This window comes from Natator depressus, chromosome 9 (genome assembly GCF_965152275.1).
Source record: "Natator depressus isolate rNatDep1 chromosome 9, rNatDep2.hap1, whole genome shotgun sequence".
NCBI lineage: Eukaryota > Metazoa > Chordata > Testudines > Cheloniidae > Natator > Natator depressus.
The window spans coordinates 90,633,822-90,647,280 of NC_134242.1; the positions used below are offsets into that span (position 1 = coordinate 90,633,822).

The window sequence follows — 13,459 nt, forward strand, 5'->3', positions numbered from 1 at the left end:
AAGACATGGTATCACTGTTCCCAAATTTAGTTAGATTGAAACGTGAAGTAGTTCTAAACAACTATGACTTTATTCTCCGTAGCATTCAGAAACAGCCTTAACTTTTACTTTCTACATACTTTCTACGGGCTTAAATACAGTAAGAAGGTTTTGTGGTGGGGAGAACGGGAAGCTACTTCTGTATGGAGGTCTATGCAGTCAAGCATGAACATATCTCATTCCTTCCTGCCCCAGGCAGGAACTACTGCAAGATGACATCACACTAAAATTCCTCACTTTCTTTCTCCCTCCTGGGGTTGTCATTTCTTTTCTAAAGTTTACCCTCCCCATGTATAATATGGCTGCATTTACAGCCCTCTATATGAGCAACTGAGTAGGATAATCTCTACCAAGAACACATTGCCATTCTCAGGAAGCTCACAATGTGGTGTCAGAATGATACCACACACTTTCCATCTCACCCCCAAACCTCACTCACCATGGGAGCACAACCAGACACTTTCAGTTCCCCACTAGTGTCAGACGCTATCTTTGAACTAAAGTTCAGTACACAGCAGTAAGCCACTGGACAATTGCACTAACCCTGTGATAACTATCTTCATTAATTTTTTAAAAATTTCCTCCAGCTCCAAAACCAGTAAGTGTATTTCTATACATTTTATACTCTCCCTCTCTCGTAGAAGGGAGCTGGATAGCTGTCTCAGAAGCCTTTAAAAACCCTAAAGGCATTTCAGATAATCTCTTATAAGATGCATTACAAATACATTTCTTCTTCTTCTTCAGGAAGCTACATTACAAATACAGAGAGAATTCATAATGAATATTAGAGGCCTCACTTACTGGAATTCTGCCTTTTGCTCTAAATGCTGCCACTTTTGAGAGGTCATCATCTTTCACACTGGTTGGCACAACAAAGATAGTAGGATATGTATCACAAAGTTCATAGGTGCTGTTAACTTTGGATATTTTCCAACTCTCATTAGGTAAACCCTGTGCAGAGGCAAAACATTTATCCAATATTTTAAAAAAGTTAGATCTTTACATGTGTGTGTTGTATAGTGACTCCAAAAAAGAACGATCCATTACATGTTTTTTTTAAAAAAACCATACCCACATTGTTCTGCACACCTGTTTCAAAGGTTATGTGAGCAGAAGCATTTCTCAATATTTTGGTTAAAGATATGGGGCAGTATGAAGCCCCAAAGCCTATAGATAATTTAAAAAGCAACAGTCATTTGGATGGGTTTGCACTAAAGTAAAAAATCGGCCTAGAGTGAAATAGAAAGAAATTATTTTACACCAGGAAATTGATGGATTAAGGAGACCAAACTAAAATTATTCCTCTGTGTAACTGCTGGTCATATTTGTTTTTAAATGAGCAGACTACCTTTTCAGAACTGGTGCTTAAAAGTAAGTCTCCAAATATGGATTTAGGTCCCTATATAACTGCCAAGAGACTTCCCCACCTATAATCCCAATTGATTTCAATGGGATTTGTGGGGGCCTAACACTACTGAAAATCAGGTGACTTGCATTTAGATGTCTAAATGTGGATTTAAGAGAGTAAGTTTAGTTACTCAGGTTTGCAAATTGTCTGTGAACATTTCTAAAAAAAGGTAAATTAGGTTCAGAAGACTACCAAAACAAAATGAAAAGGGGATTACTTGTATAACCTACCTGCCGCTTATATTCTGCCATTGGATCATAAACTTTCCAACCATTAACAGAAAATTTTTCTTTATAGCTGAATGCAAAAAGTGGCTGAAAGCAACAATGTTAAAACACAAATTACTATGCAGTATTTAGCCATTTAGCAAACTAGAATTCCTGTAAACATGGTGAGCTCTGAAAATGAAAGCCACAAAAGCTGATTCAATTAGTTTCCAAAAGAGAAAATCTTATATACAACATTTGTTTTACAGTAGTGCCTAGAGGCCCCAGTCAAGACTGGGCTTCACTGTACTAGTGATTGTTCAAACATAAAAGAAGAGACAGTTCCTTCCCCAAAGAGATTGTGTGTCTTGTCAATTCAGATAGCAAAGGAAACAGAAAGGTAAAATGACTAGCCCGTGGTCACACAGGTCATCAGTAAGGCCATGTATAGAATTCAAGCCCCATCACTCTCAATCCAGTACCCTACCCATTGGACGATACTGAAATTGTATACTAATATGATACTGAAATTGTATAGCTAAAGCTAACAAGGCAACTTGTGCCTAGCTATTGTTATCTGGACATTGAATTCGGGAAAGCACTTTGGCCTGGATGCACAAGAGGAGTTAGGCATTCTGACGCTGAGCATCACAACGCCAAACTTTTAGGCCCCTAGAAAATCGCTGCAATTCACAAAGCCTGAGTTAGGCCCTTCGGTTCCCTATACAATAAATGAGGCGAGAGATCCGCCTGAAAATATGTCTGCAATAAAAGACCCACAACATGAGCACGGCTGACCTGTGTCTGCTGACTTGGGCTCACGGGGCTTAGGCTTTGGGGCTAAAAATTGCATTGTAGACATTCAGGCTTGGACTGGAGACCGGATTCTGAAACCCTGCGAGGGGAGTGGGTTTCAGAGCCTGGGCTCCAGCCCAAGTGTCTACCCTGACATTTTTAGCCCTACAGCCCTAGCCTGCGAGCCCAAGTCAATTGTCCTGGTCTCTGAAACTTGGGGCATGGGGTGTTTTTTTTTTATTGCCCTGTAAATAAACAGGCTGCAATTCACAAAAGCCAGCCCGGTTGGCAGGGAGCTACCTAAGCTAGCCAATGGGAGATGCCAAGTAGTGGTTGTGTGTCCCTCTCACCGTGATATGTGCCTAAGTCCAGGCGGTAGAGAAGCACCTATCTCTGCTAGCAAGTCACAGCCAGGAATTCTCTTCAGAGTTTGCAAGAAGCCCTGGGGTTGGGAGGATGGGAACAACTGGGCTATGGAATATTCTGATTTGGGGCTCCTTCAGTCTCTCCTGTTGAAGCTGTTCCACTCTGGGTAAATAATTAAAGAGTCACTGGAGCAGTAAGACTGGATCCTGGATCTCCCATCAAGCTATGGAGTCACTCACCCTTGTATGCACTCTCTTTCTCTGGCCAGAATGACTAATTATTTATCCAGAGTTAAACAGAAGAGACTGAGAAAAACCCACAGCCCAATGGTTAGAGCACTGCCCTGAAAAGTTGGCAGATCCCTGTTCAAATCCCTTTTCCCATTCAGAAAGAGTGGGGACTCGAACCAGGAGTCTCCCACATCACAAGTGATCACTGGGCTAAAAGTTATGAGGGAGTTCCCATAATTCCCCACTCTCCAGTTGTTTTGTCTGAACTCCCCTAAGGAGCCAAATCAGGTAGCTGTGCTCAGAGGGTACCTACTGGATCAGGTCTAACACAAGACTTAGGTGGTCGAACAACTATCTTCCCCAGTTTTTGAATGTCTGAGGTTTAGGTGAGAGATAAGCCACCTGCTGTCCAGAGGAAGGAAGCAGGGTGCATACCCAGAGGCAGAAACATAGGTGCCTAGGGACTGAGTGAGATTAGGCACCTACAGGGTTCAGTGGGAGTTTTGTGCATCACAGTCCCCAAACTGGGACTTAGGCACTAAACTCCTTTATCCTTCATTCTGAAATTCCCCAATTATCTATTACAGACAAATGCTTATAATGAAAGTCAACAAACCCTGAAATCAATAAAGTCACTGTTTTCACTGGTAGCAGCACCTGGCTCTCAGTTCTGTAAATTACTGAAATGAAGTCAAGCCAGAGTAATCTGAATGCTCCATGATATCTAGAATCAACAAATTAATATATTTGTTATGCAGTATTTGCTTATTTCCCTACACTTCCAAGAAGAAGACAAACAGAGGCAGGCAGTCCTTTCCCCATTTTAGTACTTACCAGCCCATTAGAAAGAGGAAATGCTTGAGTTACAAGGTTTTCAAATATCTCCAGTCTGCTCTGTTCTTCCTGTTTATAGGCAAGCCGCAAGTTTCTCATATCCTGTCAGAAAATAAGTCAAACTCTCTTACACTTTGATAAATTAATAAAAAATAGATGCAGTTACAAAGCTGACTGAAACCAAGCACTGGCTACTGACATTAAGGCAAGTCACATTTTCTAACTCTCCTAGTCATTAACAAAATTCTGTTCTAAAATGAGACTATTGGAAAAATCAGGAAGGTCTCAATATGCCACTGAAGTAGGCATTATACCCTAGAATTCACCAATGAGGTGAAACATTTCTTGCAAGTTTCCCATCCAAATTCCAACCAAACCCAGCATGCTTATGGGATCAGATAGAACAATAGCACAAGGCATTGTGGGTGCAGGGTCCCCTTAATACAAAAATGAAATTAATGCAATTAAACAGTAATAGATAGGCATCCACTGCATTTCCTAGGAATTCATTCTGTACCTTGCAAACAATTTCTATACCACAGGAGTTGTCTCCATGGCTCTGCACTCCAATCTTTTCAACTCTACTTATTACTCCAAGGGGAACATCAAGAACAAAATGTGGATCCTGAAATTTGGATTAAAAAAATAAGATGAAAACATTTTTAATTGCCTTGGGAAGTATATGTAATCTAGTATAATTCATGTCAAATTGTGTGTTCTACTAATCTTTTTATAGTTCCTTTTGAATTGATTGCTGTGGAACTACTTTACATTTAATTTAAACTAAGTTTGTCACCTTCTGAAAATCTACTTCAGATTCTAGCTGGAAGAAATATGCACATAGATCTTAAAGTCTCACCCTCTCAACATTTTTGAAATACATTTTGAAGTCCGTCACTGTCAGTGTACCACTGACTGCTCCCATAAATGGACAGATATACATGACATCTTTAGCTGGAAAAAGACAGAAATGAAAGTTCCATTTTATTATTGTAGGCATTTGTGCTATAAGAAGCTCTTTATAGAAAAACAAAAATTGTATACAAGAAACCTCCTACAGTTCCAATGTACTAGAGATCTTTGAGACTTCTATATGAAACTATTTCAAAGCCACTATAACTGACCTTCTACTCTCAAATTTTGATTTGAAAGAAAAAGTCCTCTGCATTTTTAAAAAGGTATTTACAAAGATAATGATCAAATTCTTCAGTTCTAAGCAATACGTGCTAAATCCCCACCATAAACCAGCCTAAGAGAATTGTAATGTGACATGAAGCATTGCTCCTTATTGGAGCTATACTATACAGAATGTTTTTGTGGGGAGTCCATGAAATGGCATACAAATATTTTATGTAACATGAGAAATAGCCTTTTGCCTTTCTCCAAAGTTGCCAGTTTGTTGTATCTTATATTTAAGAAAACCAGAGTGGCTTGGAATAATAGCTATTTGTCCTGTCACCATCCATATGTGAATTCTGTGCACATTTCATCAACTTCAAATCAGAATTCGAGGAGTCCCAAAGTCTTCATATTGCAAAAATACCAGGCTACGCCATATCTCCCTTTTTCTGACCATCACAACAGCATTCTCTGCCCTTGTTGCACCTTACATTAGTCAGATGGGAAGGCTCATGTGGCAAGCAACAGTCATCCTGAAACTAAAGCTCAAGTTAGCTGCTCAAGTAATGTGTCTGAGCAAAGATTATGTCCAAATCTGGGTTTTGCATACCTTTTTAAAAATAATTTCTACATTTCAGTAGAATAAACAGTGACCGTTTAGCAACCTGGTTTCACATAACTGTTCTACTTGCATCCAACAAAACACCCCAATATCAAACTATGTTACTTCACAAAAACTAAAACCTAAGGCCTTCTATTTTGCACATACTTAAACAGAGAGGGTTTATATATAGCTATCAGATTTCCACAGATTATTTCAGGTTTTGGGAGCAGTTTGAAAAATCTGGCATTAAGACTGTATCCAATTAGAGCTCTTGATAGTAGAATGAGGGACTGTGTGCCTTTTGCCGCTACAGACTGGGTTACAATCTCCGTTCTGGTAGTCAGTGATCTTTTTGTGGTCCCGACAAACTAATTCCGCCACACAACTTTCCACAGCAGGTCATTTGACTGCAAAAGATCTAATTAAAATGGGACAGTCAGCACCACATTTTCATTTTCTTTCCGGGCTAAATCCTGAAGTGCTTGAAACTAGGGAATGAATTTATGACCTATGGGGAAATTTTGAGCACAGATGCAGCCTCCCCCCAACCTTGCTAATTTGTCTATGTCGATCAGCTGCTTGTTGAAATAAAATACCACACAGATCTGTTTACACTATGTTGAACTGATTTACTTATAGCATAGCATTAGGGTTTGAGTAACTAAGAAAATCCATAGCAAATTTGATCATTCAAGGTAGAATTATAAACTATAAGAAGAAAGAACAAAACCAATACGGAAACCATTTGATTTTATCTTTATTCATAAAGTAATGATTTAATACTATAAATTCAAAACTACACATACCAATTGCTTTGATTGATTCTCCAGGGAAAAGTGGCGCCTCTTCCATCTGTGCCAGCTTGTTTCCATCCCTCAGTGCCTGGCAGAAATCCAAAACCATGAGTAAATCTCACATTCCATCTGCACACCATCGATACACTTTGCTGCAAAGTGCTTTTGCTAAGAGGTTATGGGAGCATGAGAATGTGTATCCTTTTTCCAAAGCACAACTGTGTTAAACAATGCTGCATTAGAAAACAGGGCTTGATATCGTAGGTAACAAAGTATTTATTATGCAGACATTTAAATGTTAGTAACAAACCACTTACACGATTAATTTAACGTGCTAGCTACATATATAGCGCACAAAAACGTGAGCAATACCATTTGCCCAAAATTAGGCCAAAAAAATTAGGCTAATCTTTGTGTTTTTAGGTTATCATCTACTCGAGAAGATTTAGAAGTGTTTATTTAAAAGCATTTATATTCTTTATTTCTCGACACCTTATTAAAATAGCTAACATTTAATTATCAAAGAGAATAGTATGAGAAGTTTAACTTATTTAGCATTAAAAAAAATCAAATCACATTATATGTAAATATATATATATATATATATATATATCAGACAGACAGAAACATTCTACTATACCCTACTTGACAAGGTACCATTGTCGTAAGCACCACTTGGTCTGACGGAGATATTTTATAGAGATGATAGAACTAAAAATTCAGATTATAGCTTGATGTCACATTGTTTTCTAGAGAGTCTCAAAAGCCGGTCAATATAAATTCAGGGCTTGATTTTAAAGCTAATGTTCAGGTGAATGGCTTCCTCCTTAAATACTGCAACAAGGGGCCTTAAGTTTTCTGCTGATGTTTGCAACGTTCTGAAGAAGATTTTAGTGGAGAACTTAAGGGTTTACAAAATTTTTAATGACCATATAAAGGAGCTGACAACACAGGATGTTTTGGTGAGAGTTTAGGATTTCCATTTTAAGTGTTTGGTGTGAAAGTTGGAATATTTTACATTAGAAGAGTACAAACAGTGAGCTAGTTTCATAGTATATAGAAATATATACAGATACTCATCCCTTGTAACAAATTTCTGACTAGCAAGCAAGGAAATAAGATTATCAGACATTTTATATTTTTAAACACAAACCTTTAACATTAAATTGTTTTCTTAGCATACATTTATATGGGCTTTTCGTTTTTAATTTTGTCTGAAACTAGCAGAATTTGGTATCTAAGCTCTATCATGGAACAGGGTGTAGTGTAGTAGTCAATGGAACTACTCAGGTGCTTGAAGGTAAGCACATGCTTAAGTGCTCTGCTAGACTGGGGCCCAAGTGCAGTGTTATAATTTACATTTCATGACCTCTTATACGGTCACAAAAGCGCTACCTAGGCAAATGGGGTTTCCTTCCTGCACCAGACATAATATAACTCCTCCTTCATTGTCAGAAACATAACTTTTAATTTGAAAAATGACATCAAAGTAAAATATTTTTGAAAATCATTATGGTATGTGTAATTTAAAGATGTATTAATTTCATTAGGAAATGCCAGTCCTGACTGATCGTTATCAAATTATATTTTAAAAATTCCTGACACATTTGTCTCTAAGAAAGAGGACTACATCTCAACCAAATGTAACATAGTGGTTGTTGAGTTCAGAAGCAAATAAGTTGCTTAAGCAAGAAGTTGCATAAATTGGAAGTACATAATTTACCTCAGCCCCAGATAAATAATAATTTATGTACTCTTTATTAAAGAATTTATTTATCAATGCATGTGTCCAGTATAAAATAAATAGTAGGAACAACATTTATATTTCCCGATATAACCAACATTTTTAGACATACCAATATGTATAATGTTTTCTGTATAGTACACAGAAGACAAACATCTTTTGAATGAAAGCAAAAATATCCTTATAATTTACTGTAAAGACACTTCACCTACTCAGTCCCACACAGGGTCACTTTTCTCTTGAAGTGCAGAAAATCTTCATGAATTAGGGGAGATGCATGCAGGTAAGACTAGGAATTTTTAACCAAATCTTTATAAGAACTTCAACACATATTTCATACACAATCTGGTATGCCAAAAACCAAATTTTATTGTTTTAGCAGTTAAGCATTGTATTTTGCTTTTCATTTATCAGAAGTTCTACATTTTAAGAGGGGGCTTTCCTTTAAATTCTATTTAAAGTCAGAGTTCAACCACATTACTGTCCAAGTAGTTTTCTCACAGCTGATTTTCTAAAAACATTCAGAATCACAGTTTATTTTCAGCAGAAGCTTTCTCCCCCGCCCCCACAAAGAATATATTCATAGCTAAGCTTTTGGGAGGTAATGTTGCCACCATTTTAGATTCTTATGCACGTTATTTGTTCAGAGCCTTAAAAATGTAGTATTAGAAAACAGGGTTTTTTATAGCTACCCATTAATATTATTAAATTAAGGTGTAATAAACTTTTAATAAACCCTGAATCCGAAGAAAAGAGCTTCAGAAGCAATGCATATTGCGAAGTCCATAATGGTCTTCATGATATCTCTGGCACTTCTCCCTTTTGGGGTTAAAAACTCTGCTTGGGGAAAAGGGCTGTTTCTAGTTTTTTGGGGGTAGTTTGTTTGTTTGTAATGATAGGAGTTTAGAGGTAATATTCTGAAATTCTCTATTGCTCCCCAGAACCTAACAATGGAGGATTTCTACATACTGTAGATGGGCTATTATACAGTAATTTACTACACAGTTAATGAACAAACGAGGAGTAAAACTTGCCACCTGATCAGCTTCTGCTTCAGAATGATAGCCATTGTGTCCATCCTGAATCTCCTGCATTGCATGAGACAGCAGTAGGGCAAAAGAGGGGTAATAAGAAAAAAACATGCAGACAACAGGTGAAAGGACAGAATCACACTTTTTAAAGAGACAGTAGATACTTCAACATCAACTTATTTATTCAACACCTTCCACTCTTTGCATAAACTACTCACAGCTATTAGGCCCAGCTCTGACACAATATGAAATGGAATATTTATTTGCAGTCTCACGAAAAGAGTCAGTGCAGGTATCAAAGAACACAAAGTATGTACTGTCTTTTTAAAACCAGCAACCTTATAGCAGAGAAAATGCAGAATATAAATTATGTATGCCACATGCTTAAAAATAGAAGAAATTGAGTATTGCTTGTTGTAGTAATATAAAGGGAAAATTCATGCGTTTTTTATTGTAGAAAAAAATTAAATATTTTCCATATCCATTAGTATTCAGATAATTTAAGGAACTGATGTATTGTGTAGATCACATGTTTAAATGTTACTGTCAAAAACATCTGTTAAAAATATACACAAATTACATCTATTAGCCAAAAGATTCACATCTCTATGTACTTACACTTGTTGTATCATATTGGGATCTCTTTTACTACATAAATTAAATCATAAAAAGATCCCTGTGTGTTACAGGCAAGAACACAAAAGGTCATTGGGTCATATGCAGGTTTTTTGTTTTGTTTTTTACTACTTTCAGCAAAAATTATTCTTCAGTCTGATTCCAAAATTAACTGGAATGAAACCACCATCATCTTTCACAGAGTTGGATTACATTCCAGATCAATCCCAATTCACAAATGCAAAAACTTCTCGTTTAACAGATAACACTTCTTGTCTTAAATCTGAAAGAAAGACAGTTTATATCTGCTTTGATAAATATAATTTTAATCACTTCTATGAAACCCCCAAAAGAAAACAAATTAACAGAAGGGGTTACATTTGTAGAAAACATAGGTTCCATTGTTTTTACATGCTTCTAAAAAAATTTACAGTGCAACAGCCACCACTTTCAAATGACACAGGATTCCCAACATTTAGACCTTATTAAAGTGAATATAGTAGTTATTTAAAGCTTAGGCCAGAGAAATGGCTGAAGACTGTTTCTATATTTAAAGTCCAAAGAAAGGTGGATGCTAAAATCCCAGGAAAAGGAAAAACTGGAAGAAAGGCAATTGAGCTCTAAACCGACAGATTACGGATGACAGAAAGTATGCACAGGCACTGAAGATGGTTTTTCATCCTTGAACATTTACTGATAAAGGTGAAAAACCAAAGAAAACAATCAAGTTTTATTATTTTAACATATTTTCTTGTGTTCTTTCATTCCAATTTCTGATAGATTTGCCCTTGAAAATATTGATCTTTGTGTATTACAATTATTATACAAATCCAAGTAGCTTTCAGATGTGAAAATAATTGATCCATCTCAAACCAGGGGATCAGGCTTAACTGATTTTTTTATTAAATGCAAACCCTTGTTTGAATGACAGGGTTAAAATATTTAGAGAATAAAATCAGACTATTAATCCTCTCTTTTCTCAATTGATTAATGTTCCAAAGTGAAAGAGAAAGCTATTATATCATTAACAAACACTGGATAAAACCCAGCCTCTAAAATTAGCATCAAAAAGATATAGGTCATTGCATCTAACTTCAATCCCAACTTTCTATTTTGCTCAACGGCTGTATCAATTAAGGTAAAACATGTATGAATGCAAGCATGAAATGAAATCTTATTTAAAGAGAATAAACAAAGACTTACTGTTTTTCCACAAACTACTATTGAAATTCTTTAGCATAGATAACACATTAAACTCACTAATACAGTGCTCTGTAGTCCAAACCATGTAAGCATCAGTCATGAGCATCCGTTTTGTCGGAGTTAATGTAATAAAACTGAAGTTTGTACTGCACATTTGTAACATAACTTAAATATACGGCTCTCTCACACATTGGCTTTTACTGCTCATGAAAACATTGCAATGGCAAACAAGCTGTTGAGCTGCATAGCAAAACGGTCTGATTGGTTCATAAAAAACATTAATGACGTAAAAAAGAACACTAGGCACGCTAAATTCTCAACACAGCACAAAAGACAAACAGGTAGGAGGCTGTTTTGCCAATAGCCAAATGTATTCTTACCCGTATATCAGGCCTCTTGTATACCTGTTAGTTAAAATACAAAATGTTATCTAACAAAATGTGCATTCAAATGTTGCTTTGTGACAGAGACGACATCAGGTAGCAGATCAGATTTTCAGAAGAGCTCAACTCCCACTCTGGTACTTAAATTAGTAGCAAGATTTTCAAAACTGCACAATACACAGCTGCTCCCTACGCATTCAACAAAGCGTGCTGAGCACTTTTAAAAATCTGGACACTTCATTTTAATGTCTACATGGGAGTCAAGCTCTTGAAATCAGGTCCTAAGCATCTTTTTATTCAGTGACAACATACTAGTGAAAAATTGAAGAATTTAGCAATCCTTTTGGATAGTATATAGTAAGCCCACAATAATAGCTATGACAAATGATGGCCCTACACTTCTGAGTCAAACACCAGAGCGTAGTTAGCTCTAACTTTTCCCTAACTTACTTCCAAAACTTTCTAGGCAGCCATTATTATCTAAGTGCTTTCCACTAATGCCACCTCATTATTACTAAGTTTTCAGTCAGGTGAGATTTACATAAGACACTATGAATTTAGAGAGTTAGATTGCCCCCAAAACCAAGTATGCTGCTTGTGTATGGCACATTAGTACAAGTCTAACAAGAAAAAGCAAGCTCAACATGCTTCAAATTCCACATTCCCCTTTGCAGCACAATATGTTCCCTTCTGACCTTTGTATTTTTGCAAAAGCTTTGTGGTGGAGTGAAACTCCCACCATGGAACACAGAGGAGAGGGAGCCATGATACTCAGAATTTTTTAACAACTGTATGTGTTGTTTTTGTGTATATGGATTCAGGGACATACCAACAGACATTTTAAGAAACAAAAAATAGATAATCATTCAATCTGAAGTGCACAAGCTGATGGGGAGCCATCTGAAAGCCAAGAAAACTGATGAGGAGTACTTGTGGCACCTTAGAGACTAACCAATTTATCTGAGCATAAGCTTTCGTGAGCTACAGCTCACTTCATTGGATGCATACTGTGGAAAGTGTAGAAGATCTTTTTATATACACAAAGCATGAAAAAATACCTCCCCCCACCCCACTCTCCTGCTGGTAATAGCTTATCTAAAGTGATCACTCTCCTTACAATGTGTATGATAATCAAGGTGGGCCATTTCCAGCACAAACCCAGGGTTTAACAAGAACGTGGGGGGGGGGGGTAGGAAAAAACAAGGGGAAATAGGTTACCTTGCATAATGACTTAGCCACTCCCAGTCTCTATTCAAGCCTAAGTTAATTGTATCCAATTTGCAAATGAATTCCAATTCAACAGTTTGTCGCTGGAGTCCGGTTTTGAAGTTTTTTTGTTGTAATATCGCAACTTTCATGTCTGTAATCGCGTGACCAGAGAGATTGAAGTGTTCTCCGACTGGTTTATGAATGTTATAATTCTTGACATCTGATTTGTGTCCATTTATTCTTTTATGTAGAGACTGTCCAGTTTGACCAATGTACATGGCAGAGGGACATTGCTGGCACATGATGGCATATATCACATTGGTGGATGTGCAAGTGAACGAGTCTCTGATAGTGTGGCTGATGTTATTAGGCCCTGTGATGGTGTCCCCTGAATAGATATGTGGGCACAGTTGGCAACGGGCTTTGTTGCAAGGAGAGGTTCCTGGGTTAGTGGTTCTATTCTGTGGTATGTGGTTGCTGGTGAGTATTTGCTTCAGGTTGGGGGGCTGTCTGTAGGCAAGGACTGGCCTGTCTCCCAAGATTTGTGAGAGTGTTGGGTCATCCTTCAGGATAGGTTGTAGATCCTTAATAATGCATTGGAGGGGTTTTAGTTGGGGGCTGAAGGTGACGGCTAGTGGTGTTCTGTTATTTTCTTTGTTAGGCCTGTCCTGTAGTAGGTGACTTCTGGGAACTCTTCTGGCTCTATCAATCTGTTTCTTCACTTCCGCAGGTGGGTATTGTAGTTGTAAGAATGCTTGTATGCATCCAATGAAGTGAGCTGTAGCTCACAAAAGCTTATGCTCAAATAAATTGGTTAATCTCTAAGGTGCCACAAGTACTCCTTTTCTTTTTGCGAATACAGACTAACACGGCTGTTAC

At 37.3% G+C, this 13,459-nt stretch overlaps 1 protein-coding gene across 7 annotated transcripts in view; it reads right to left on the minus strand.

Moving 5' to 3' along the window:
• The window catches only part of MTMR1 (myotubularin related protein 1), a 51,718-nt gene that overhangs the window by 30,676 nt on the left and 7,583 nt on the right, over window positions 1-13,459 (minus strand). For 2 of the 7 annotated variants that reach the window (XM_074962606.1, XM_074962612.1), the window contains exons 3-10: window positions 11,369-11,392; window positions 9,174-9,227; window positions 6,408-6,483; window positions 4,738-4,832; window positions 4,396-4,503; window positions 3,879-3,980; window positions 1,678-1,761; window positions 841-990 (exon numbers count right to left, since the gene is read on the minus strand). In XM_074962606.1, coding sequence (XP_074818707.1) covers window positions 841-990; window positions 1,678-1,761; window positions 3,879-3,980; window positions 4,396-4,503; window positions 4,738-4,832; window positions 6,408-6,483; window positions 9,174-9,227; window positions 11,369-11,392 — 693 coding nt within the window. The remainder of the gene's footprint in view (window positions 1-840; window positions 991-1,677; window positions 1,762-3,878; window positions 3,981-4,395; window positions 4,504-4,737; window positions 4,833-6,407; window positions 6,484-9,173; window positions 9,228-11,368; window positions 11,393-13,459) is intronic. The other 5 variants (XM_074962607.1, XM_074962609.1, XM_074962608.1 and 2 more) reach the window with 5 other exon arrangements.